At 43.2% G+C, this 27880-nt stretch overlaps 2 protein-coding genes across 6 annotated transcripts in view; one reads left to right on the forward strand and one right to left on the reverse strand.

The window, feature by feature from the left end:
- SSBP3 (single stranded DNA binding protein 3) overlaps positions 1-4385 on the forward strand; it is a 190101-nt gene extending 185716 nt beyond the window's left edge. For all 5 annotated transcript variants that reach the window (XM_063138642.1, XM_063138658.1, XM_063138666.1 and 2 more), the window contains 3 exons: positions 359-387; positions 757-858; positions 2352-4385. In XM_063138642.1, the coding sequence (XP_062994712.1) occupies positions 359-387; positions 757-858; positions 2352-2381 (161 nt within the window). In that variant the 3' untranslated portion in view covers positions 2382-4385. The remainder of the gene's footprint in view (positions 1-358; positions 388-756; positions 859-2351) is intronic.
- Positions 4386-18024: 13639 nt separating this feature from the next.
- On the reverse strand, positions 18025-26656 carry MRPL37 (mitochondrial ribosomal protein L37). The gene is made up of 7 exons (XM_063138628.1): positions 26210-26656; positions 25325-25508; positions 22371-22486; positions 20719-20904; positions 20280-20431; positions 18819-19022; positions 18025-18225 (listed from the first exon to the last, which is right to left on the reverse strand). The coding sequence occupies exons 1-7, from the start codon at positions 26592-26594 to the stop codon at positions 18148-18150; spliced, it is 1305 nt and encodes a 434-aa protein (XP_062994698.1). The 5' UTR covers positions 26595-26656; the 3' UTR covers positions 18025-18147.
- Between the last annotated feature and the right edge of the window lie 1224 nt (positions 26657-27880).

Below are 27880 nucleotides of genomic sequence, written 5' to 3' on the forward strand. Positions count from 1 at the left end.
ACTCTAGTGCCGTGCAGGAAGGTGAGCTGGGCTCTGCTCCCGGGAGTCCTACATGCAAAGGAATGGCAGCTGAGGCTTCCCCAGCATGTCCCTTTCTGGAGGCAAATGTTAAGAGGTTTGCATTAGCCCAGCTGTGACCTGCAGCTCACTAATGTACTGCCAGCTGCTTCCCGGAAGGCCCAGCCATAGCTTCTTGCAGCAGCATCTTATTTCTGGATGATAGTTCAGGGACTGAATGCTTCAGTACTGCACAGGGAGGCTAGCTGAGGAAGAAAGCGGATTTAGAGCTAGGAAATGCAATTCTTCCTACTAACCGCCTACCTTTTCCTCTTCTTTTTCTTTGGTCTTCTTTCACAAGGGTCAGGAGACATAGATGGACTTCCAAAAGTAAGTCTGCATTTTGCTAGCCATAATTACATCTTGTTCTTGCTTTAATGGACAAACTGTCCGGGATAATGCAAGACGGACGGTGGATACAGAAAGGGAGGAGTGCTGAGGCCCAGCCCTTGGGTGGAATAAGGTGGGCAGGGCTTTTATCAAGAAAGTTTCCGTGCTCTACCACCCTTGGCTCATCAGAGCAGGACATTTTTGCTCTCAGCTCTGTAAAGGTTCTCCTAGACTGAAGCTTCACATTTGGCTCTCTTGAGTTTTTCTCATTGTAGAACAATACGTTTTGTTGCAGTTGCTGGTACGTAGCACAACTGAAAGGCACACTCTCACTTCTTCTGTGTGTGTGTGTTCTGTTTTTACCTATAGAATTCTCCAAACAACATAAGTGGCATTAGCAATCCTCCAGGCACTCCACGAGATGATGGTGAATTGGGAGGCAACTTCCTCCATTCCTTCCAAAATGACAACGTAAGTCATTCTTACACCAGCTCTTTATGCTTATGGGGTTTGAATAACAGAGCCTGTTAAGGCTCTTTTAATCCATTCCTTGATTGATTGATTGATTGATTGATTGATTGCATTTCTATGCCGCCCACTAGCCGAAGCTCTCTGGGTGGTTCACAAAAACTAAAACCACAAAGTACAACCTAAAGTATAAAACCTAAACCACCACGATAAAAGCACAATATGGAAGTACAATATTAAAAGTACAACCAGAATAAAACCAAGCAGCAATGCAGAGATTTAAAATGCAAATTTAAAATACAGATTTAAAACCGCAAAGTTTGAAAGACTAACATGATAAAATGTTTAAAATGCTGGAAAAGAAAAAGGTCTTGACTCGGTGTCGAAAAGAGTAGAACGCATTCTGGGGCAGAATTGATATGTGCAGAGAATGTTGGTGAAGTGGGGGAAGGTGTTGTGAGAAAAATACGCCTAGAGGAAGTGCAGCCTTGGAGCTCATAGAGCTGCAGAGAGATCAGACTCAGGCAGGCAGTAGCATATTGCAATCTGGGCATACCATTCAGATAAGAAGAGGATAAACGGAGCCAAAGCAAGATGGTGGAAGTAGAAGAAACTATTGAGTCATTTAGAAGTAAATACAGGTTAACACATTGAAACAATATTAGAGCCAGAGGGCAAGCAGCAAAAAAGTGGGGGCTGCATTTGTACATGCAGCAAAACTTATGTGTGTTTGAGAGCCCGAGAGAGTGAAATTGTCACACAATGACAATCTACATGTGGGTTTCATGCTGTTTTCCACAAAAGTATTTTCCATGTAGGAAAAGCATAATGGATGATGATGATGACATCACGTACATGGTGTTTTACAGAATAGCATAAGCCAAAGATAGATCCCTGCCCTGAGAAACTTGGCAGTCAAAATTTAGATGAGGACAGAGAGAAGAGGTAGAAAACTAGCAACACCAGTTTTATTTTACAAAAGGACCAAATTACCCCTGGTGAGACAACAGTTTAACCCCCATAGAGTTAGGTGTGCCAGTGGTGGTTACATGACCAAGTGATACTTAATCATAGCAAGTGGCACTTTGAGGGCGTGTTGTCCTTTTTCTGACAGTATTTATCATTATATACATAGGGAAATTGACATTTTTTAAAAAAAAAACTTGTGTACTACTTCATACTGGTTGATGTGCAAGTCTTGGACTGTAATAAAGTGATTGTGTTTGTAAAACTTCAACCAGTATGAAATCAAACACACAACCTTATGGGTTACGGAATGGGAATGATTATGTCTCGATAAATTAATTTGTAATGTATTCCAGCTCTCTGATTTATCGAAGCCAATTATGTTTCTTTGGTGTTTTCATAAGCCCATGTCTCTTTCAAATGCCATTTCCTCAGCTTCTGCAGCATTCAGCATTTTGGTCTTGTTCTTGCCTCATTCTTACTCTACGATTCTCTTTCTCTCCCCCCCACACCCTTCCCTCCTCACCCAGTATTCTCCCAGCATGACGATGAGTGTGTGATTTCCCTCCTCCCTCACCCCACATCCTCTTCTCCAGGATAAAGAAAAAGTCGGCTGCCATTTGGAGGATCTCAAGAAATTATGCAAGAAGAGAAGCTAGGTGTGTGTTTGGCAGGGAGACATATAGAGCCGGGGACCCACCCCTGATTTTTAGTTTCATGCAATAAAAAGGCTGAACTTTTTATTCCATAAAACAATGAAGGACAAATCTTTAAAATATTTCAAGACATGACAAGATCCTTCTTCTGCAGAAGGATTTATTCTATGTACATGACACTTTTTTGTTGTTGATTTTTTTGGAAACAAATGAAAGCCTCTAGCACCTAATTACAACCTCCTTTGCTTGATTATTCTTTTAAACCTGTTGTATGTTTGTGCTGTGCTACGCAAGGAAGCTAGTCTAGATATGAAATCTCATGTTGTCTCTGTAGCCATTTAAAAATAATAATAAAACTGGACAGTTTTTTTTTTAAATAAATTTTTGGGGTTTTGTTCAGAAGACCTCCCCCACTCCTTTTTTTGGGGGGTGGGTGGGTTCGTTTGGGGTTTTTTTGTTTGGTGTTTTGCAGCACAACACTTTCTCCAGCAAGAAGATCCGAGTGGAAAATATTTCCTCTGCCTCATTCTAAGCTGTAATGCAGCTGGCCCCCTTGTAGGATCACATCCTCCAAAAAGTTTAATTGTGATCTTGGTATCTGTGACTGTGGCATGCACTGTATTAGCCCCCTCCTTTCTCCTCCTCCTCCTCCTCCTTGCAAAGTTACAAAGAAATGTTATAAATTGCCCTTCTGCAAAACTAAAAGTGTCAAAATTCCTGGGGGTGGGGTGGAGAGGGTTAGGGAACTCCGGTTTGTTTGTTTTTATGTTGGGGAGGTGTTAGTCCACCAGAAATACAAAAAGAAAAGGCGTTAAAAACTTGACCTAGGACTCGAAAACTGTGAGCGCAAACTTCTTAACATCTGTTTTGTTTTGGGTTTTGTTTTGTTTCGGGTTTTTTTTTAATGAAATGATGTGATCTTATTAGGGTTTCACTGTATATGCTCTGGAACTGGATGGAGATATTTTTAAGTAATTATTGTTGTTAAAATGTATACTTGCTATTCTGTAGGCTCTCTCTCCCTCCCTCCCTCTTACTCTGTAATTAAAACAAAACACACAAAAAACACACCTTACCATCTCATGGTAGAGGTGACTACAGAAAAGCATCATGTATAGTGAAACTCGCAAGTCTTGGGATATCTGTACATTACACTCCCTTGTTAGCTGGTCTTTGTTTTATATAAAAAGAAAAAAAAACTTCACTTCTGATCTATGTATTTCATATTATGTAAAATATTATCTTCCCCTGGATTTACCTACCTTTGTGCGGATTCTTGAGAACATTGTATCTTGTTTCAGTGTTTTTTCTTACCTTGTAGTCTGGTTCTAAAATTAAGCGAGGGAAAAGAAAAGTAATTATTATACATTGTAGTTTGTGTACGATATTTGTTGATAATGTTTTATTAAAGGGATGTCTTTTTTCTGCACCCCTTAACGAAATGTTTTTTTGTTTTGTTTTGTTTTTGTTTTTGTGGGGTTTTTGGGGGGGATACATTGGCTTGTTTTTATTCTGACTGAAAACAAAAAACATGTGATAGGATGAACTTTTTTTAGTAGTACAATTTTTTTTTTAATGTTTGCCTTTTTCTTAGGCATTTTAATTGTGTTTTCTCTGTAGAAAGATGGCGGGGGTGGGCAAATAGTCTCACAGTTACAGTCAGGATAATATTTTAAAGAATAAACCATCAAACTGAGAGTTGTCCCATTGCTAATGCAGCACCCTTTCTGGGGTTTCGTTTGTTTGTTTTATTTTGGTTTTTTAAAGGGATAACTGACAGGTTTCATTGTATTAAAGTGATAGCTAAATTATTGTCTTCATTGGTTTGGGATGGTTTTTAAAAGATGAATCAAGACCCTCTCCTCTCTCTTCTCCCTATGCTGTAATAAATATAAACATTTGATTTCAGTTCCTTGCTGTTCATTACTGGTGATTTGCCATAACAGCTGTCTTCTGCCTCTCTCATGGATATAGGGATTCCAGAAGCTCTGGCATAAGTAATCTATGGCCCCTGGTAGCATTGTCATTCTGAAGACACAGTTTACTGCCTGTCACAAAGTTTATAGATATGCTGGACTTTAGGGCCTGGTTTCACATTGCTTTTTAAAAATATCCTCAAATTTAGGCACGCTGCCTCCTCAGCACTGAAAGTGCAAAGAAAAAGTCACTTGGGAATTGTATGACGTTTGACAATGAGAGAATATCTCAGATGATTATTGCCAGCAGTTTTGAAAGTTCTTAACTCTTCTAGAAATAGCTAGTTATCCTTCATGCTTGTTATTCCATCTTTATGTGCTTCAGACCTCCAGAGAGCCACCCATGTTCTTTAACAGGTAAAGCCTTCAGTGGTCCTTCCTATTAACCATTCAAGAGGAGCAGAATTGGAGCCTACAGCGGAGTAAAGTTTGACACCACTTGGCCAAGGAGGACAATAAACCTGCACCTTTGCATTCTTTATGGCATGGTTGCACCGATGCCATTGACTTCGCGTGTCTGGATGGCCACTGCATCCATGGTGACAACTGAATACTTGTGAAAGAAGCGTGTTGTAATCAAGTGTATTGTAACCTCTGATCTCCAGCACCTCTCATTCTGCAGGTTGGATTCAGTGGACCATGCGATTAATTCTGCACACCTTAAAAAGAGATTTGAACGTCTGTCCTCGAACTGCAGTTCTCCTTTTCCAAGCCATTCTTGAAACTAAAGGGAGTTTCAAAAGTAGCTTGTGATTTGGCATGGGGGATATCCTGTTCAAAGGAAGGTGGGGGAAGAACCACTAAGATAGCTCTGTGAGTCCTGGCCCAGGATTCAGTGTGCAAAATATATTATCTGATGAATTTATTTATGCAGATTAAGAGATTTGCAAACATGTGTATGGAAGTTGCTAATCCTATATTTTGTGGCCCAAGGAAAGCCTGACTGAAATGCTCTCCTGTCCAGTTCACAAGCATTCTGCTCCCTGTTCAGTCAGTTGGAGGTAATTCAGGAAAAGGTGCCTGTCTGTGGAGTTGTTTGCATTCCTCTGCAGGTTGCTGGGGAAGAGGACCTTCCAGCTATATCTGTTAGAACAACCATCTCCAACTTGGTGTCCATGGATGTGTTGGACTGCAGATCCCAGCATTCCTAGCCAGGAAGGCCAATGGTTAGGATTCCTGGGAATTGGAAGTCCAAACATCTGAAGGCCACCAGGTTGGAGAAGGCTGTGTTGCTTTTCTGTGGCTGCTCCTCTGGGGTCGATCTAGCCCAGCAGCTGGGTGCTCCCATGGTGATTGCTTCTCAGCAGCAGCTTCTCTGTGGCGTGGAGAGGCTTCCTGATGATGACAAATAATCTTAAAAGCAGAAACCTTGACTACTGTCCTTGTCGTAGGAGGAAAAGTTTCCTAGAGAGCAAGTCTAATGTGCCACTGCCTTTTTATTTTGAAATGGTCTTGGTCCTTCCACATCTAGCAGTGTGGGAAGTTGCCAAATGCATGCAATAAAAATTAGGCCTGTCTTATAGTACTAAGCAGCAATTTGCTAGCCAACACTAAAACAGGCCTTAGCTAGACCTAAGGTTTATCCCAGGATCGTCCCTGCCTGCTCCCGGGATATCCTGTGTGTCATTTACATGAACAGGGATGACCCCGGGACAATCCCAGGATAAACCTTAGGTCTAGCTAAGGCCACAGGCTCACAATACTTATCCCAGGCTAGTTGGTACATTCCAGTGAGCTTTCTCACTCTCTAGCATAAGGACTTCCAGATCTGGCCAGTTATCCAAAAGCGTTTTTACGCACGAAGACAGGATTGTTTTGTCTGCGTGTCATGTTGCATACATGTAGATTTACATTCCTTTACATGTGGAAAGACAAAGGACAGGCCTACATGCACAAGCTTATTCAGACAAGGGGTGAGGGAGCAAAGCAGTTGACAAATGCCCATTCAATAGAATTATAGCTGCTACTCAAGGTCAGCATTTCAAACCACTCTTCCCACTGTCTGTTTACACTGTTAAGGCCTTATTTCTAATTTAAACGAGCTCAACATGTCTTCTAACCCCACCACCAAAACCCTGAAATTCTGCATATGCTTACTAGGGCTGTGCACAGCTCCCCCAACTCACCTTGACACCAAAGTGACTAGGCCTTACAGGTTCCTGGATGCCAGCTGCAAGGCCAACCGGGAGTCCATGCGACTCCCCATTCACCGCTCGCCCACCTCCCCCACAACCCAAAGGAATGGCCCTTTATAACTGCTGTAGTTTGCGGCGATCGATATAGTAAAAATGGGGAGACACCATGGCACAATTTACAGGTAAGTCGTGGCAGTGGCGGTGGGAGGAGGGTAGGGAAGGGAGGTGAGTCTGGTGAGTGCCATGGACTTGCGGCCGGTCTTGTGTCGGCTTCCCTGGGTAGGTGGGAGCAGCCCTGCACCACTCAAAATCAGCCCAAGGCACCCTGAGGCTTCAATGCTGATCCCAGCCTTTGGGCATCTTGGGCCGACCTTTATGCCACCTCAGAACTGGACCTAGGCAGGCCAAATCAGCTCAGCTCAGATTTGGGATTCAGCCCGAGGTGGTGCACAGCCCTACTAACTCCTGTATCGAGAAAATTGTAATAGACACACCCTGATCATAACAGATGAAGAAAATCTGATGTGTACCTTTTAGGGTCAGACCATTTGTATGAGACCACATTGCGTATAAGTTTATATTACCTGAATCTCATTTATCCTCAGCTTGTAATTATGCATAAACAGGAGTTGTAATTTATTACGACTTGGTTGCTGAAGTCATAGCCACTTTATTTGCAAAGCCACTTTTCTATATATATTACAACAAAGCAGTTCAGAAAAAGCATAACAAACCAAAGGAAAATAGAAATTCATTGGCCATATCCTTCTACATAAATCCCACACCCCACATGAATATTAAAGGCGTTAGAGTTGGAGAATATTTCTGTGTTCACACGTTGAACTTTTTTTTTTATTTAAATGTTGCTCTATACCCCTGACCTGGATGTTGACCTATACTATAGTGTGATAACATTCTGATACAATCTGAATTAATATTCTTCTAACACACCCAACACCCATTTTCTTCATCACCCTCTGCTCCTTGTTCTCCAGTTAAACTGATACAATAGGCAAAAGCCTTGCTAGTTTTTATGATGCCCTAGCAAGTCTCTTTTTTAAGTTTATTGTACACCAGGGGTGTAGAACCTTACACCCAAGGGTCAAATAGGTTATGAATGTTAAATATGTTAACATTATCTTTTCAGCGCCATGTTAAGACTTTTCTCTTCTCTCAGGCAGTTAACAACATATGCTGAATTTTTCATTGACCCCAGAATAGTTGTTTTAAATCAATATTGTTTTTAAATAGATACTATTTTTATGCTTTTGATGGTTTTAAATTTTTGTATATCTGTTTTTAATGTTCATTGTTTTAAACTTTTGTAAACCACCCAGAGAGCTTTGGCTATGGGGCGGTATATAAATGTAATAAAATAAATAAATATGGACCTTTTGGAATCCCTAGAAGGCCACACCCCTTCCTCCCCAAATACCAATCATTTGATGGTTTCTTGCCTTTTGTGCAGTTCCTCCCACTCAAATGGGTTAACATTAGGGCTGTGCACCGCCTCGGATCCAAACCCCGAATCCAAAGCGGATTGGGGTGATTTGGACCTCCAAATCACAGATCCGAGGTGGTTCGGGCGATGGCCGAGGTGGCCCAAAGCTGAAGCCAATTGGCTCCGAAGCTTTGGCGCGCTTCAGAGCCGGCTCTCGGCAGATCCCTTACCTGCTGCCTCCACGCGGCGGAGGCAGCAGGTAAGGGGAGAGGGGAGGGGAGGCTTACCTGCCATCTGGCGGCTTCCACTGCTGCCGATGCATAAGCCCGGAAGTAGGCCGCGCAGCCTACTTCCGATTTATGCATCAGCAGCAGTGGAAACCGCCGGACGCAAAGACGACAACGACACTGGATGGTGGTGGCAGCAGGTAGAGGGGAGGGGGGCTTATCTGCTGCCACTGCCACCGTCTTTGCAAGGGCGGCGGCGGCACCAGGTTAGTGGGGAAGGGGAGACTTTTCTGGGTGCCAGCTGCACAGCTAGCACCCAGAAAAAATCTGAGTCACCTCGGAGGGCCCAAATCTCGCTTAGGCGCTGAGGTGGGTCTGGCAACCCTGAGGCAGATTGGGGCTGCTTCGGGGGCTCCAGATCAGGCCCCGAGGCGGATCAGGGGGTGGGTGCACAGCCCCAGTTAATATGCTCTCCTAAGGCTTTGTTATTGGAAGTAAGACCTTTAAGCTAAAATACGCTGATACGTTTAGTATTCTGGCCCCGCCCTCTTTTGCTTTCAGCCCCGCCGACTTTCTGCACACTTCCCTACAGGGCATACAGCGTAGGAAGTGCCACAAAAACACAAAAGTGTTTAAAGCAAATTGTAAATCTGCCTTCCTGTATGGTAAGCAATCAATTTTTTTTTAAAAAAAAACCCACTATATGTACATTTGTCCTTTTCTTTTCTTACACACAGAAGAACCCACCCACCCCCAAATTTAAGTTGTATTTGTGAAATCTTGCTATAATTGTACTGTATTTTTCAAAGCTGTTACCAGATAAATTTTGGCACTCCAAAATATGGGCAGTGACCCAAAGTACACTATCCCAAGTGTGAAGAAAGATGTAATATAAAAAGAGCAGCCATACTGGTTTCGCATTTTGAGCCTGGCTTCTCTTATACAGTTTGTACATGCTGGCAATTTGGATACAATTTGGGGGTTGGAGAGGGGGAAAGTGGGTTTCTGCGACAGCACAATCAACTTGTCTTTTGGGGGCAGATGTTCCCCATTCTCACTTGATCCTGCAGACTGACTTTTTATTTGACCGGGTTCACACATCACGCTAACCCACTATGGGTTAACTTTTTGCGTGAACACAGTGAGTTTTCTGCAGGGTGGCTTGTTTTTCTTGAACAAGCCACCTTGAGAATCCATGGCTTGTGGTTGGGCTGTTCAAGGTAGCTAACAAGCCGCACTGCATGGTTAACGAGCAACCCTGCAAAAAAATGCACCGCGTTCAGATAGCACGATAACCCACCCTACAGAAAAAGCACTGTGTTCAGGCAACACAACCCACCCCGCAAAAAACATTGCATTCAAACAACACAGTAACCCACTGTTTAATAACAACTCACACTGGACGGGTTAGCATGTTGTGTGAATACAGCCTTTGTTTACTTACAGCTTTATACGTCATTCTTCCTTGTGAAAATATTTCCTGCACAGCTTTCCTTTAAAGCCCTAAATAGTTTGGTTCCAAGATACCCAAGGAATCTGTCTTCTCCTGTACCAGGCTGCATGCTCTCTAAGATCTATAGGAGAGACCATTTTTCATGTCCCATCCATGGCTGAGACCAGGGCCAGTGCTACCATAGAGGCCACTCAGGCGGCCGCCTAGAGCACCAAGCGCTGCACAGCACTCACGCGCGTTGTTGGCTGTGAGCCAGCCCAGCCCGAGGATTCAGCTGGGCCTGGGCAGGCGAGATAGCACCCCATGCATGCCCAGCCAAAGCGAAGCCAGGGACACGGGGGGGGGGGAGGTTCCACATTCGGACTTCCGCCTGGAAGCCACCCTCCCAGAGCCGCTCTAGCTGCCTGGAAGCCGTTCTCCCAGAGCTGGGAGGCCGCTACTAACAGAAGAAGAAAAAGCACGTGGCGAGCTCGACCTTGGCCCAAGCCAGCCTCTGCCTTACTCCCGAGGAAAAGGCACTGGGTCACCTCGCCTCTCTCCTCAAACAGGCCGCAATGTCCAGGCAGGTGGGCAAGCGGGACTCCCTCTCCCTTCCCCCAGGAAAGCTAGAGAATTGTGGATTCCTCGCAAGGCAAACTCTCCTGCTTCCCAATCCTGCACACATGGATCAACGGGACTTACATCTGAGAAAGCGTTGCACCGGGAGGCACCAATGCGGCCCAATACGCCTATGCCTCCTTACTCGGAAGCCTTATTCCCCCGAGTAAATGTGCGGAGGGGATCAGGCCGCCAGGCTGCATAGCGGGTTGCATTCGCATGGAAGTAAGGCCCGGAGAATTCCAGATGGCTCAGTCCCAAATCGAAGTGAGCCAGTCCCAGCTCTCCACTCGGCGCACATGTTTGGATTGCCGTGCAATTTGGTGTGTGGGGGGGGTACAAATAGCTCACTTTGCCTAGGGCAAAAAATAGTCTGGCACCGGCCCTGGCTGAGACACATTTGGTTGGTGACAGAGCCCTGATTATGAAACGCCTACCTGTTGAGATCTGTTTGGCCCCTCTCTTCCTGTTTTTCACCAGCTAGTTAAAACCTTCCTGTTCCAGCAAGCATTTATCTTGCTGAGCAGATGACTTTGTAATGGTAGACCCTCATCTTCAAATGTCTGTTTGTTTGTAGAACCTGATTCCATTTTTATGCTGCTGGTTTTTTCTTTTTTATTGTATCGGTTTTTGATGTTTTTAATTGCTGTAAGCCACTCTGAATGATGTAGATGCATGGGAAGGGCAGGAAATCAATCAATAAAACAGGAGTATTGAACCTCGTTCAGCCCAAGATCTGAATTCTGTCTCAGAGAGGTCTTTGGGGGCTGCATTCCAGTGGTGAGTTGGGCTGGAGGCAGAAGGGTGGAGCCAAAACTGGCATATTTTAGCTTAAACCTCTTACAACTAAGCTGTAGGAGAGGCATTTCAACCTTTTAGAAGGGGGAAAAACAATTGGTGGTCAGAGGAAAGGGGGTGGGGTCAGGGGAAGGGCCATGGCCCTCTGGGTAACCCAGAGGGCTGGATTTGGCCCATGGGCCAGAAGTTCTACACCCCTGGTATAAATGTTCCAAATAAATATACACATGTAATAGTGGAATTGTTTCAGCTTTAACATGCTGTCACGCTGCTTCTTTATCTATTACAATGTTTGGTGTTGTTTCTGGCACTTGTTCATGGCACTTCTGCTTTTCTTTACTTTCCTACCTTTCTGTCCCAGAATCTAAATGAGCAAGGAAGAGTTGTCTGATCAGGGCTCTAGATTATGTAGCTGAATGCTTTCCCCCATCTCTCTCTCTCTCTATTGGCCTGCAGTGAGCAATCATTATCTAGGATGCATCATAACAAATACATTACAATGGCCACTTATGAATTGCCAAAACAGAGGATTATGATTTGCATAACATTTGCATATGTGCATTTATATGCATAAAAGCAAATTTAGGAATAATTATTTCAATAGAAATACAAGTATATCTCACCATACTGTGAAAGACTGGCCAGATGACTTGTGTGACCAGGTGCTAACTGTTGATAGGCAACATTTCTTACGTCTCCAACATAGTGCCTGTGAGCACCAATGTGCACATAGAAGCCTTTCTTGGTGCTGGTGGGGCTCCTTGCCTCTTCATTTGTAGTTTATTTCTGATTTTTTCTGATTATTTTTAACTGAGAGGATGGCATGCTGCAAAGCCAAGTGCCTTCCTTCGGCATCATCTTTACTTGAGTCGCTTTACTTGCTTTGTGTTTTTGAGCTCAGTCTTGTACTTCAATTCTTGGACAGTTTTCTTTTAGTTTCACCAGTTTGCCTTCTGGGAAATGAGCATTCTTCTTCGTGGTCTCTGCACATCACAAGTCCACCAACCCCGAAAGGTTGGGGACCCCTATTTTATGGTATGTTATTTCTAAACTGGAATTGAACCTTTCCAAATAGAGGACTGTCCTCTGTAAAAGAGGACACCTGACAACCCTATCAGTTGCTGTAATTTCTTGTGAAGGGTATCCAAGGCCCATCTGCCCATCAGGCGCTTGGTGGGATCCATAGTTGGATCTACTCCAATCTAAAAAACTTTGCCCACACAAGTACACAAAACAATCACAGTGACCCAATTCACACAATCAAATGAGACACAGTAGCTTGTTTTAATCAGCAGCCGTCATTCCCTAGTTCCCCAACCAGGCACAGCTTGCCAGAGGCAGCTGGACAACCATCTGTCAGGGATGCTTTAGGGTGGATTCCTGCATTGAGCAGGGGGTTGGACTCGATGGCCTTGTAGGCCCCTTCCAACTCTGCTATTCTATGATTCTATGTCACCTGAATGGCTTGAGGGGGAAACAACCCTCAAATAACCCATGGTCTGTTCTGTGAACTGCCCAATATGTTCAACTGTGATTGTAGCACTTGCAATAAATTATCATTCTTCAAAGACAACTTGAGAGGAACTTGCCAAAATTCAAGAGTAAACAAAAAAAGGCATTGGATTCTTCCAAAGGGTATGGGCGATTTCTATGTAAAATTATTTATGCCACACTTTTTTGCTCTTTGTGGCTAAGAATTGGTATATTTATGTGCAGTAGGCTCATATCAAATATCTGTTGACCCCTTATAGAATACAGGCTTCCAATGTCCTCCTTTTGATACTTTAGGTAATTACCTTCCTAGCTACTAATTTGTACTCATTTGTAGTTAGCAAAACACTCCCATTCCCACAGCAAAAGTATATCTCACCATACTGGTTTGTTTTTAAAAAATCCCTGTAATAATCCAACTGTTACTTCATGGGATTGTATCTAACATTAGTCTAACTCAAGTACCATTAATTTCAGTAAGATTCCTCTTAAGTAGGACTAAGATTGGATACCACCCTTAGAATCTAGTTCGAGAATCACATGTCTTTAAATCGTTTGTCTTCCAGCTTTTAGCTCCAAGCGTTTTATCCCCTTCTGTAAGCATTATGCGGAGTTAGTACTACTTTGGTGTTTTTTTTTTAGTATTTATTAATATTAGGGGTAATGATCATTTTGGGGGTCCTATGCTTTGAAGACGCATGTTTTGCAATTCAGTTCCTCCTCCTCAGCAACTCTTTGCTTAAGCACCTGCTCATCCACTTATAAGCTTGGCAATTAGCAGCAGCCAAAGAGAGGCGATGTGTGCTGCCCACAGATGCATTTTATTCTTGAAGCTGTTGACAAGGCCTAAGCCTTGCCTTAGCCCTTGGTCTACTTGTGGAGGCTAAACACAGTTGCAGGTGTTTTCTCTGAACCCCCAAGGACATGCTCAGATTCCTTTGTCATAATCTTTTAATCCTGGACCACCAGTTTAATGGCCCCAAGGGAATCGCTCATGGAGACCCCTGATTCTGCAGCCAGTCTCTTCCCCACTCTCATGCACGCCAGCATGCAGCTTCTCCTTTGTGCCAGCCAGCATGCAGCTGTTGGAATTTCCTTCGGCCAGCTGTTCAGCAGAGCCCCAGTGGCCAATCCTGTGTTTTGCCAGCCTTCTCTGCTTGTAGCCGTTGCTCCTCTTGCTTGCTTCTATAATATTTTTGAGCAGTTTTATAATTTAGTCTGTTCAGCTCAATGTATTAATGGCCAAAGGGAGAATGATTTGAAGTTATCCCTGTTTGTTTCCCCACAATCGTAACGCCTACATGCTTTCTGCTTTAAAAAAATTGCAAAGAAACCAGAACTCTCTATTTCCATTATATATCTGCAAGATGTTTTGCCACAAAACTTTGGAAGCGTTCTTACATCTCAGAGGTGCTGAAGATAGGTGTTTTGCAGTGAAGTTGGTTGCTGGGTTATAGAATGCTTTGTCTAAAGAGCTGGAAGTTTATGGTATACAAGACAGCGGAATTTTGTTTACATATGGCCCAAGCGCATGCAAAAGAACCAACGTTAATGTCAGCCATGGCACTGGCACAGCAGATTCCACTGCTATTTTAAGGTAAATATTCTAAGGTGGATTAAAAAAACTATGGACAAGATGAGCCTGGAAGTGGGTGCTAGAATTACCTTTCCCAAAGTCATTGACTGGGCTCCCAAAACATGTTAACCTACATTCAGGGTCCATTCAGACAATATACTGAATGTGGTTTGTTATGAATTGTACACTGAACCATGGGCTAGCATGTTGACTGAACAGCCACAGTGGGTGGCTTGTTAAACACCCTGAACCCAGCAACAAACCATCGGTTCTCAAAGTGGCTTGTTCAAGAAAATAAGCCACACTACGTGGTTAATAAGCCATGCTGGGACGTTCAGACAATACGCTAACAGTTCAACAAACAACCCATATTTTAACAACATAGTTTTAAGTTAGTTAGTATGTTGTATAAACAGCCCTGTTGTCATACGTTTATTTCATTGCCCTCTCTAGTGCCGGGCCTAAAAATAGTAGGTGAACAAGAGCCTGACCCAAGCCAGTCTTAAACGAGAGAAAAATGAAAGGCCTCTTCTATAACGTGTGAATCCCTATTGTGATAGATTTTCCTTTTTTGCCAGTTCGAATGCAAGCGGAATGTGTGCAACTGGAGACAAAGATTGAGTTGTCTGTGGGCACATGCAACCCCCTGGTAGAGCTATTAGCACAGCCTGTAGTGTTTGATTTCATACTAGCCTCACATCAAGGGAACCTGCTGTTTAAGAAACAATTCTCCCCTTGAACTGCATAGAGGCTTCATCATGCACTGTATTTTATCTGAGCCATGCATACCTGTTGCAACAGTTCAGACAAAGAGATCACCGAGTGGGAGCCGCTTCAAAAGCCTATCACAAACACTCTGGCAGGTCCCTGGGGCCTAGCCTTAGAATTGTCACCGTAGTATAGAAACTGTAGGAGGAGAGAGTATTTGTCTGTGCTCGTAACAGAGGGAAACAAGAGGGTGGAGAGGCGTGTTGAGAATACAGATTGTTCCTGGTGGTTTTGTTGATGCGTTTCTTTTCATATCTAGAAGACACAAACATCGCAGCCAAGTCTCCCTTGTATAGCAATAGGACTTATGTATCAATTGTCTGCTAGCTTTCTAGCTGCGACTGAGGGGTTGGCGAGTGCTGACATCACACTAGCTTAAAATCTCCCAGGTGCCCCACCTGCATCATGAGTCAGTTTTACATTTGTCAAAATCCACCAAGTCCTTCAGGCTGAAGGGGCTAAAGCATGTCAGTTGCAAGGGCCTGTGGTGTACCAAAATGGCGTACCCAGCATTACACAGCCAGAACTCTGCCATGTTGGAAAGACTTCTGCATCAACTATATTAGCTACATAGAGATGAGGTAAAACAAACTTTTTTCCAGCCACCTGCAAATAACAGAATTCAACAAAGCCTAAATGGATGACCTTTTTCTTGGACAAGTACAATATAAGATAGAAGCACATATGTGTTCCCCCACCCCCCGCAAGTAACTTTTCAGTAGAGCAGTCTTGCTGAACCTGGTGCCCTCCCAACGATGGGAGTTGGAGTGATCTGCAATTCCCATAATTCCTAGCCATCAATAGCTAGGGATTATGGGAATTCCAAATGATCACAACTGGAGGGCCCCAAGTTGGGGAAACTTGAGTTGGAGAATTGGTTTTGCCAAATTTTTTGCTGTTTCTTGTTTGATCAAAAGCAGCCTACAGGCATGTACCCATGAGATTCAACTTTTAATGCAGTTTCAACTTTGGGAGTTCTTTTAGATGCATGCCATACCTTTTCAGAAGATCTCAAGATGACTAGACAAAGATGGACATTGCTCTAAATCAAAGTAATCCAACTTGGGGCCCTCCAAATGTGTTGGGACTACAACTCCCAACATTCCTTACCATTAGCCATGCTGGCTGAGGCTGATGAGGGCTGAAGTCCAAAGCAGCAGGAGAGCACCGTGTTGGGGAAGTCTGCTCTAGAAGAAGCAGAACTGTGACATAGCAAGGCACAGAATTCTGTAGCTTCCCCCTATCTATCATCTGAGCCCAATAGATCAGACCAGAAGGTCCATCTACTCCCAGATGGTAGAATACAGTGCCCAACAAGATGCCTTTGGGAAGATTATAATCAGTACATAAATGAACTAGCCATCCCAGTTATTGTACTCCAGCAACTAGTATGCAGTTATCTGAACCTAGAGCAGTCTTCCCAAAACTGGTGTCCTCTAGAGGTTTCAGACTACAACTCCCAGTATTCCTGACCATTGGTCATAGTTGCTGGGACTTAAGAAGTGAATCCTTATAAGGTCCTTAGCTCCTATGCTTAGTATGATTGCTATTTTCTGCACCTCTTCCAGCTCCTCAATTCTTTTTCAAATGGGGGTGTTACAGTATTACACTATTTAGTGTGGTCTTTCCTAGTAATTTGCCCTTTTCATACCCACATCATCTACCATGACCCCAGGATCTCTTTCCTGGTCAGATACCGCTTGTTCAGATCCAAACAGTGTATATGTAACATTTTGGACAAATATATTGAACCATAATCATAGAGTCTGGAGATATCCTTTTGGAGCTCTTTGCAGTCAGCTTTGGATTTCACATCTCGACTGATCTGGTGTCAACTGTAAGCTTACTTAACTCACTACTCCCCTTACTCCACACCTGCTAAGTTTACTCAGGAACTATTAGAAGGACTTCCCCTTTGCTGAAGCCATGCTGATTCTGTTTCAGCAAGACTAGTTCTATGAGCTTGATAATCTTATTTGAATCATGCTTTCTGATGTTCAGCTCCCCCAACCCAATCCCTTTTTAAAAATAGATATAGGGGTTACAGTGAACTGGAGGACTGGAAAGTAGCTAAAAGTCAATTTTAAGGACCAGTTACATATTATTGGAAGTTCAGCAATTTCAAATTTGAGTTCTTGGGTTAAAGCAATCTTGATGCAGTGAGTTAACTTTTTAAATTTGCTGGAAAGTCCTAGACTAGAACTTCATCATTTCTATCATTTCTATTTTTCTCAGATCCTCAGATTCCCTCCTTGCAGAAGTGCTACTTTTCACTCATGTTATGTAACAGACCATCCAACTTACTAGCCAGTTTCACGCTTCTGATGCATTTAAAGATTTGTTAACTTTTTTAAAAAAACAATTTTGCTTGTTTTTCAACTTACAGTTGGGCAAGATTTCATTTTCTAAAGAATGTCTTGCCTTTTTTAACTTCCTGACTTCACTAACTGTGCTACCATCTTCTTGGATTTAATGTTACCTTTCCAAAGCCAGTATACATTCTGGTTGAGCTTCTATTTTTGTTATTTAAAACAACCTCCAAAGCATTTGAGAGATTTGACCCTTTTGAGTCTCTTTTAACTAGTCTCCTCATATATTTTTTTAGAAGTGTCCCCACCACCATCATTCTCCAAAACAGGCACTGTACTCTTCTTGGGAATATAGAATAGATATGTAATAGCCTCGTTTTCTGAAAGGTCTTGAATTTTTACTGTCTCCCCAAACATTCAAAGACTCTACAAATGCAAATGAAGAGGTTTTGTAAATGGCATTGCTTGACTACTGTCAACTCTAAAATTATTATTTATTTCATTTCTATGTTGCTAGATAACTGAAGCTCTCTGGGCAGTATACAACAATTCAACAAGTGGTATTTAGTACAGTAGGCTGCATGATCATAAAAGAGGAGTTAACTACACAAAAGACAGAAATATAGTCCCACTGTGCTTAGCCCAGTAAGAGCTGTGCTTTCCTAGCTTTTCTTCCTAAACAACTCCTCTGGTAATTAATAGTAGTGCTCGTCCTGATTCTTTAAGATATTAAATGTTTTGAGACAAGAGGCTGAAATCATACTATTTACATGTGCTTCTTTTTAAAAAAGTTTATTTTAGAAAATTAAATAGCCTTTAACCCTTAACTGTACTGTAAGTGTATTACAGGAAGAAATATAGCAAAGGCAGGTTAAACTCATACTCCTTGAGAGGCCTGTTCACACAACACCATGTAAGTAGAATGCCAGAAACTTCCTGAATGTATCTCGCTGATAGCCATGTATTCCAGCAGGAATCTGTAGAGAAAACATCTGGATTTTCAATGTCTGGAATATAGTTTAACTCAACATCATTTTAAAGTGGTCAAATACTATCCTAATGGTATGTTATCACCCCTCCCCCTTCAAAATATGTTTCACACATCCCCCCACCCATTTTGGAAACCTTGGAGTTGTGTTATCAGAACCAGGATTGAACCAATCACAACCGGTGACCTCCAAATGTTTTGAACAACCCCCCAGCCAACATGGCCAATGGGCAGGGACTATGGGAGTCATGGTCCCAAACATCTGGCCTTAAAACACCTAGGCATGATGGTGAGGACTTAATTCAAGGTGGACCCTGATCACTTCTGGTTGTAATATAAAATCATATTGGCTAATCTATTTGGATACTTGATATTTGAACGCCAGTGCCATTAAGGACTTAAACTCATGACTTAAGATTTCTTCTTCTTCTAATTTTGAGAGAATTATATGTTCTCTCTATCAAGTCAGGTTTTGTCATATTAGCCTCAGAGATAAGCTTTTTCAACTTAACAATGAAGTCAGAGCTTGAGTTCTACTGTTGGTAACTCGAGCATGAAAGTGAAATGACTTGTTGAACGTACCACAACAACCTTTTTCCTGATTTCTGGACGACTCCTAGCATCCTCATACAGAAGCTGATCTGTATCCACCCAGGCTAGGTTTTTAACACCATTGCTAGGGTCTAGATCTGTTGTGTTCAATTGGAACAGCATGAACTGGAAACACTGGCCATTTGTACCAACGCACTGAACCACAATAGGGTTCTCCAAAACTCTGGGTTCATCCTGGTAATGAGAAAGGAAGGGAAAAGAAAGGGAAAAGCTGCATGACAAACGTAATGTTATCCTTTGATCCAATATCAAGACAGACACATCACCCAACTTAGAAATAGATATGACTGAAGGAGTTGAATTAGATCATTTCCCCCCATTTATTACCAGAATAAAGATGAAAGACAAACACCATGTCTGTGTCACTGTTGTTCAGTTACATGGTTACTTCAAATCAACTTTCAAGCTCTGCCATCTATTCTTTGCTGCACTTGAATACATTAAAATCATATGCATAGTTTCCACCATGGTCTGCCTGCATGTGGACAACCAGGGGGGAGGAGGGGATAGGAAAAACTTACCAAATGGTAGAAAAAGATATTGAAGTAGTCTAAAAGTAGTGCAGGCATGTGCCTAGCAAGCTGCCAGGGAAGTATTTTGAGTTGACAGGCCAGCATGCTGCACACTGACAAATATTGGGCCTATTACTTACTTACATTCAGCTCAACACAAGTTCTGGATCATCATTTTGATAGCGGAAATTTGATAGCTGAAGTGATAGCTGGATTTAGCCTTAGGGTGAGCAGGACCTACTTGGAATTCTGCCAAAGGCCAAGCCAGATCTCCATAATGGCTTCAGAGATTGAGAAGAGTATTTGTGCCAGCCCTTGCTATCTCCAAGGCATGAGTTCAAACTCCAGTGTAATCAAGTGCAAAGTGACTTCTGTCTCATGCATTTCCCTCCTACTGTTCAGGCACCACAAGTATACAAAGAGAATTATATCATATTATATGGGAATCTCATGCTGAATAGTTTCTTGCATGTTCATGAAGCTCATGACCAACCTAAGAGTCAGCTCTGACCTAGGATCACAATGACCATATAAATTAGCAGCATGAATTTGCTGTCCTACATCACTTTATTCAGCACAGCCAGTCCCTCCCCAGCATGACAAAGCAATGCAGACCGTGCAAAGCAGACCAAAAAGTTGCAAGTTCAGTGGGGGTTATGCAGCTTGTATACCACAATAACATGTTCCCAATGTATTACTTCTTATCCGTCTATGTTTTGTGCTAAACCAGCAAACCCAAAGCATAAAAAGCTTCCATGTGGATGTGCTCATGGAGAGCAAAGAGCAGGATTTTTTTCCTTGCAATTCAGGAGCAGCTACTAGCATTGTGTTAATGGGATGCTTGGAAGGAAGTGACCACCACCTCCTGATTCTAGGATAAGTTAAGCCATGGTTTTTCTACTGACATCTTAATACTTACTCCATATAGTTGCTTAGCCTTGGCCAGTGCATTCCCAAAAGCAAACATCATCATATTGGCCTGGAGATGTTCTGGTCGCATTCTAAATTTATTGTTACATATAGGAAAGTATATAGTGTGAGGATAAAGGTATGGGTAGCCTTCTCGAAAACCTAAGATACAAACCAGGTGATGTTTTAGTACAATTTTTCAGCTCATTTAGCTCATTGCTAAAGAAATAAAACTATCTGAACATGATCATTTTTTCTGAACCACAACTAAGAAACCTAATGTTTTAGTTAGTGCTCAACTCTCTCAACGTCAGCCACTCTACTCTTTAAATTAGAATTTAACCCTTCCCCCAGAGATGTTATGTAGAAGAATCTCACCCATAACAAATGGGCTTTTATGAAATGCACAGCAAATTTCTGCATATATCCTGCAGTTCTATTAAATTTACCTGTATCATTTTTTGCCTCGTATACATTAACTTCTTGAAGGTCAATCGTAGGTGCAACAGGGTAGAAGGTTTCTAAAGTGTGATTCTCAGTGGCTAATATCTCATCTTTGGAGGCGATAGGTTGTAGAGGTTTCATTGCATTCAAAAGCTTCCCACCCGGACCACGAACCTGAAGAAGAATAGATTCTGTAAAGGAAAACAAACTAAGTTAGTTTACTGTAAACTGTCTAAAGAACTTTCTGTTTTGGGGTGGCACACAAATGTTGCAAATAAGTAAACAGGCACTGTTTCACTAGAACTATCAGCAAATTCATGAAGAGAGACCCTCGGGAGAATGCTCTTGTAGACCACCAGTATTGGAGGCAATGTCCTCTGTTGGATAGCACTTCCTCCTATGTTGAGCAAAGGGAACTTCACCCGCCCCACATACACACAGCTGAATGCAGTTGTTGGAAGCCCTGATTAAATGGTTGTACATATCCCTCCCATACACTCAGTTTCAAGATTATAACAGTAAAGCTACACACTAGTATCAATTTCCAGGAAAGTTACTGGAATGCCCCTGGTTAGAAAGAGGAGCTGACCTAGAATGAAGTCTATGGAACGTGGTCTCTGCTCCAAAGGGTAGCCACAGAACTGCTGCTCCAAGACTGAGAGGAAGTGAAATCACTGCAGTGCTGAATTGTGGACTCTAGTGCCTCAGGGGCTAAAGGTGCAAACCTCTGACTGGGAGATATTCAAGCATATGAGACTTCAAATGCTCATGAATTAAAACAAACATTCAAAATTACACCAATCTGGGCCATGTATAAGGAACTGGGAAACTGTCTCTTTGAAAGATAATTCTACAAATAACTGGGGGAGAAGAAAGGGTCACGCTAGGTATCACTAAGATGATTTCTGCATTGAGCAGGGGATTGGACTCGATGGCCTTGTAGGCCCCTTCCAATTCTGCTATTCTATGATTCTATGTTAGTGTGACTGTCACTACTTTCCCCAGTTCTGCCAGGTATTATTATTATTATTATTATTTATTTATCAGGATGAATTATAACAAATTAACAGACACTCTGAAATTGGGCTTCAATTCATGGCTTTCCTTCTCACCCAAAGAATCATAGCCAAAACAAAACAGCATCCATCAATGAAACTCCAACATTATTTTTAGTAACATTTAACAGTCTCATTTAATATATGTGCCCCAAATACTTCCAAGAACACAAATTATTGGGGAGTATATTACATTAATGTCCTGCTAAATGTACATATGCAAATATAAATGTACAGCACGCAAATATTGCTTTATGAACAGCAGTTTACAGTAAGGAACAAACTTCTCCAATGCTAGGCCGGCCACATGAGCAATTTCAATACAGTAACACTGCTCTTCAGGGAAAAGGCACTTTACACTTGCTCTATGCCATTTTCTGTCTTTTTACTTATTCCCATTCTGCAGCCTATAGAGGATAAATTGCTCACAATGCAACATGGATGACCTTGTGACTTTACATCAAGGGCATGCTTGTAGATGCCAACTTGTAGGCCTCTGGACTTTTACTCTAATCCTTCTGCAGAACCTTCTTACAAGCCAACCCTACTTACCAGAAAAACAAGTCTACAGGGATAAAGAGGCCTACAAAACTTTAACTAACCTCGTTCCCATGCTGCTGCCACTCTGCATTCTTGAGCCATCATCCTTTTAGCCAGTGAGGGATATTTGGTAGTCATGGTCCTGCACAAGTGAAGCAAGCCTTCCAGAAGCACAGGGCTTCAGAACAAGATGTTAGTTAGATCTAATGGCACAAACCAGAAGTTCCAGTGTACCAAGTTTTCTAGACATTAATTTGTATTCATTCATTATAGCAATCTTCCATAGCTTATTTATTTATTTATTTAAGGATTTTTATACCGCCATTCAGCCAAAAAAGGCTCTCACGGCGGCTTACAAAAGTATTTCTTGACAGTCCCTGCCCACAGGCTTACAATCTAAAAGACATGACACAAAAGGAAGGGGGATTGGGAGGGAGGAGGAGGAGGGGGGAAAGGAGAGCAAATTCAGGCACTACAATCTTAGTTGGAAAGTTCAGCAGTTACAGTTGACAGCAGGAGGGAGGGGGCTCTGAGCTGGAGCTGGACCCAGGCACGGTGGAGAGCTGCCTGGCTGCTGCTTCCTCCCTCACTGGTGGCCTCTCCAGAGACAAGACAACTTGGTCCCCTTCAAATATTTTGGACTATAACTCTGAGCATTCCTGATTACTGGTCAGGTTTGTTGGGGCTGATGGGAGTTTTCCAAAACATCTTTTGGCCATCAAGTTGGGGAAGGCTGATCATAGCATTTGCAAAAGGCAAATACAAATTAAGATGACAGTTACAGTTTAGATATGGTAACTCACTAGTTATCTGTTATTAAGCCAATCAGCATTACCTGCATCAACTTTTACGATTCTGCATAAAGCTATAAGCAGAGTTGTGCTAAAAAGATTCTGTACAGAAGATAACTTAGTAGTTGTTGTTGTCATTATTATTATTATTATTTGTTGCATTTGTATACCGCCCCATAGCCGAGGCTGTCTAGGCGGTTTACATAGAATAAAAACACTTAAAAAACTATACAAAAATTTAAATTCTATGACAAATATAAATTTGTACGTTTTGCATGACTTACTGTTTTTTTCTAGTTACAAGGGGCAACACTAAATTTTTTGCTATATGGAATTACAGACTACACACAGCTCTGTCCATGAGCTTTTCCATCAGTTCTCATTTATAACAAAGCTGCCAGAACTTTCCTTCAACCCCCCAATTCTTCCTTTTTCATGAAGCCTTCAGCACGACCCTGTAGTTCCCATGCTTTGCTGTAGCCAAACCTAAATATGTGTAACTGAAATAACTGTGCATTCTTTCCATTTACCCCTGCCTCCACTTCCGTCTCCTTCCTCTATTATTTCCATGTCAAATTTTAGACTGTATGCTACTTGCAGCAGAAACCAGTCTTCTTATGCTCCATAAAGCACAATAGGCACATTAACAGTACTGTAGGTAACAACAACAAAAAGCAAATGTTGCCATGTTGACTACAAGTAAATTGTGAAAATCCACACTAACCAATGAGAAAATCACTAAAAGTTACAAGGTTTCATGATCTCTAGATGTGGAGATCACACATTTTTTGTGATCTTTTGTTTGGCGCAAATTCCTAGTTTAGCTCCTTATGACAGACATACAAGGTCAACAGTAAAAAGCGGTTAAAAAAAAAAAGGTAAGTCTTGTCTCCCTAATCTTTTAGAGTTCTTTGAGAATGTCAGTAGACTTGTAGACGATGAGGCTAGATCTGTACAGGGTAACAAAAGATCAGACATTGATCTTTTGTTTACTTGGATTTCTAAAAGGCTTTTGTTAAAGTCCCTCACAAAGACTCCTGAGCAAACTTAGCAGTCATGGAATAAGAGGAGAGGTCCTCTTATGAATCAGTACCTGGTTAAAGAACAGAAAGTATAGAGTAGGAATAAATTGTAAATTCTCCCAATGGAGGGAAATGAATAGTGGGGTCCCCCAGGGATCTTTATTGGGACCAATGCTTTTCAACTTCTTCATAAATGATCTGGAATTAGGAGTGAGCAAGTGAAGTGCCCAAGTTTGCTGATAACATCAAATTATTTATGGTGGTTAAAACAAAGAGGAATTGTGAGGAGCTCTAAAAGGATCTCTCCAAGCTGGGACAGTGGGCATCCAAATGGCAGAAGCAGCTCAATGTCAGCAAGTGTAAAGTGATGCACTGAGAATACTGTGTACTGTTCTGGTCACCACAATTTAAAAAAATGATATTGTAGAGCTGGGAAAAGTGCAGAAAAGGGCAACTAAAATGATCAAGGGACTAGAGCATCTTCACTTTAAAAGGGGATTGGATAAATTCCTGGAGGAGAAGGCTATCAATGACTACTAGTCACGATGGCTGTGTGCTCCCTCCAGTATCAGAGGCAGTACATGCACCAGTTGCTGGGGAACATGGGTGGGAGGGTGCTGTGCACCATGTGCTGCTTGAGGGTTGCTGGTTGGCCACTGTGTGAACAGAGAACTGGACTAGATGGACCCTTGGTCTGATCCAGCAGGGCTCTTAAGTTCTTAAGAATTCTACATGAAGATCACAGGATAGCATTTCCCAAATATTAGATAGTGGAGAGGTGCTTTAAAATAATAATGTGAACTGCTTGAATCCCTGCAAGTACAAAGCCATGCTGACACACCAACAGGCAACCTCCTTTGAGTGCAGGTAGTTCTACTGCATCTCTTTATCAAGGATGACCGGATGCTCCAATGACATCAGACAAATAAAGGGCAGAATGCATTGTCCCTTCACCTTCCAAAGACATCAACTGTGAGGAATCAATATCAGAGTAGTAAACCTGGATGCAGGCAGCTACTTCTGCAGGCAAGACTCACAGGACACTTTAATTGCTTATGTCATTTCTTTTGCCACACTGAAAATTACCAACTTAATAGCATCATCTTATCCAATTAGAGCTATATCTTCTCTTATGCCAAATAAAAACAATGACCTCAGCAACAACGAAAGCAACTGAAATGCAAAGTTAAGCCAAAGACTTACCAGTAGGTATCTTCTGCAATGTCCACATCAGTGTTTACCCAGAAACGTGCATGGGAAATTACATTTTGGACTCTCTCATCCTCTTCTTCCAACTGGTGAGCTGTGTCATTCATTATGTCAAGTATTTGAGGTGGTAAACCTTCTATTAGCTTTGTCTTGGTTAGCCACAATGCTTGCTTTAAACCTAGGAGTCAGCAGATTATGTTACCAGAGAATATTTTCCATATTTTATTTTGTACTACAATTCATTTTACACAAGGATGATAGATAACAATAACTTCCCACTATCCATGTTAGAATTTGGAGTGGAGCAACGAATCAACATTATGGTCAATTAATTCACACAACTTGGGTCAGTATGGATAATCTGGCACCACACAACCAAACATACGGAACTAGTTTATGAATTTGTCAATCTACATATTCTGCCTTCTTACTACTATTAAAATTGTCATGAGACAGTTATTTTCCAAACAAAGATTTTACCTTTTCGAAAAAGGTGTCATATAAATACTGGATCCATAATTGCCTGATCCAGATAACCCAAGTTCAGTATATTGCTTCGCATCTTTGGAAAGTATCTTTTTCTGATCTAATTATGACAAATGGATCACCTTACCCTGACCAGTTTGGTGTCCTTCCACACCGCCCTGTTTTATTACAGTGTAGGTCAGCCTCCCCCAACTTGGTGCCTTCCATGTGCTTTGAACTTCAACTCCCATCAGGCCCAGCCCGCATGGCCAATGGTCAAGAATGCCGGGAATTGTAGTCCAAAGCACCCTGAGGACACCAGGTTGGAAAAGGCTGGTGTAGGTCGACAGGGACGGACAAGGGCGGCAAAGCCACGCCCGCCGCCCGGCTGAATCAGCCCGTGCCCACGGATACCTTCTAACAGGCGCGTCCGCTGGTGGCATATGAAGCAAGGCCGCTGCTTGTAGGCAGGCATCTCCTCGGGGGGAGGCGGGCCGTCGTGCCGGGGGTCGTGCCACCCTCGCTCCCACTTGGGGAATTTAGGCCTGGCCATCCACGGCACCCGGTACAGCTTCCCTTCATACGTCACCACGTCAAGCTCGGGCAGCTGCTCCCGCGCCGACGGCACGTTCTGTAAGTACCAAGGCAGCTTCGCACCGGGGGGCGGCCCACGGACAGTCCAAGGGGTGCGAGGGAGCGGGCCGCGGGGGGTTCTCGGCCCGTAGCTGAACTTGGTGCGGCGCTGCCCACACGGCGCCCAGCGCCCCACCCGCTTGGCGGGCCAGCGCAGCGCCAGCATCCTCCCTCAGCGCCGGCGACGCTCCGTATCAGCGGCGGCAGCAGCAGCAGCTGGCGACGGCGGCCATTTCCCCTCCGCCCGCGAAAGGCATGCCGGGTAGACAGGAGGCGGGCTACGTTGTGATTGACGGCGGGCGACTCCCCCCCCCCCGCCTCTCGCTCTCTCTGGCTAGGGTTAGGCACCAGTTGCTCCTTGGCGTGGCTGGCCGTCGGGCGGGAAGGAAAGCGGCCCGTGACGCAGCGGGTGAAGACAGGAAGTCTGGCGTTGGCCAGCTCTGTAGGGCGAAAGAGGGGTGATGGGTGCTGAACCTGCTAAAACGGCTGGTCGCCATTGGACTAGACTGCCCCCCAAGTCGAGGGCAAATGAGGAGGCTAGTGCCACCCTGGTGGACACAGCCGGAGGGCATCGTTTCTTCATATTATTGGTTATCCCAACCTTGTCCAACACATCTGGAGGGCACCAGGCTGGGGAAGGGTGGATTATCCTTTTTTCCCTCCAGGAGGTTCGGGGCAGCATACATGGTGTTCCTGCTCATTCTAGCCTCACAACAACCCTGTGAGGTAGGTGAGGCTGTGGGTCCACGGTCACGCAGTAAGCTTCTTGGATGAGTAGGGATTTGAACTTGAGTGTCCCCGGTCTCTTTAGCCTCTACATTAAACTGCCTCATATGCAGCTATTGTACACCCCACAACTTACTGTAGTTTGGCCTCTGGCCTACCGAGACAAGTCAGAGACAACAGCACAGGAAGATACGCAGGAGTACAGGCTTGATACCCAAGCTTGCCTGCTCCTGATGACACCACAGGACAGTCACCCATGGTTTAGTCAAAGAATACCATCCCAACATTTCACAGATGTAAATAGGAACAAAAGAAGAGCCCTGCTGGATCAGACCAAGTTCCATCTAGTCCAGCCTTCTGTTCACCCAGTGGCCACCCTGCTGCCCACAAGAAACGCACAAGCAGGGCATGGGTGTAACAGCACCCTCTCCCGCCCATGTTCTCCAGCAACTGGTGTACATAGGCATATAGCCATCAGAATTAGTAGCCATTGATACCTTATTCTCCATGAATTTGTCCAATCCCCTTTTAAAGCCATCCAGATTGTTAGCCATCACTGCATCTTGTGGAACTGAATTCCTTAGATTAATGTTCTGTGTGAAAAAAAGTATTTTATCTGTCCTGAAGTTCCCACCAATCAGCTTCCTATTCACTCTCTCCATACCATGTGTCCCCTTACTTGCCTTTTATCTAAGCTAAACAATTCCAGATGTTGTAACCTTTCCT

The sequence above is a fragment of the Elgaria multicarinata genome, chromosome 1 (genome assembly GCF_023053635.1).
Source record: "Elgaria multicarinata webbii isolate HBS135686 ecotype San Diego chromosome 1, rElgMul1.1.pri, whole genome shotgun sequence".
Lineage (NCBI taxonomy): Eukaryota > Metazoa > Chordata > Lepidosauria > Squamata > Anguidae > Elgaria > Elgaria multicarinata.

Coding starts and splice junctions, on each gene's coding strand:
- MRPL37 (XM_063138628.1), bottom strand. CDS start 26,594: ATGCTGGCGCTGCGCTGGCCCGCCAAGCGGGTGGGGCGCTGGGCGCCG. Junction 20,905..22,370: donor GGCAGCAGCATGGGAACGAG/GTTAGTTAAAGT, acceptor TTTCCTTTACAG/AATCTATTCTTCTTCAGGTT. Junction 18,226..18,818: donor TCAGGAAAAAGGTTGTTGTG/GTACGTTCAACA, acceptor TTTTCTCTACAG/ATTCCTGCTGGAATACATGG.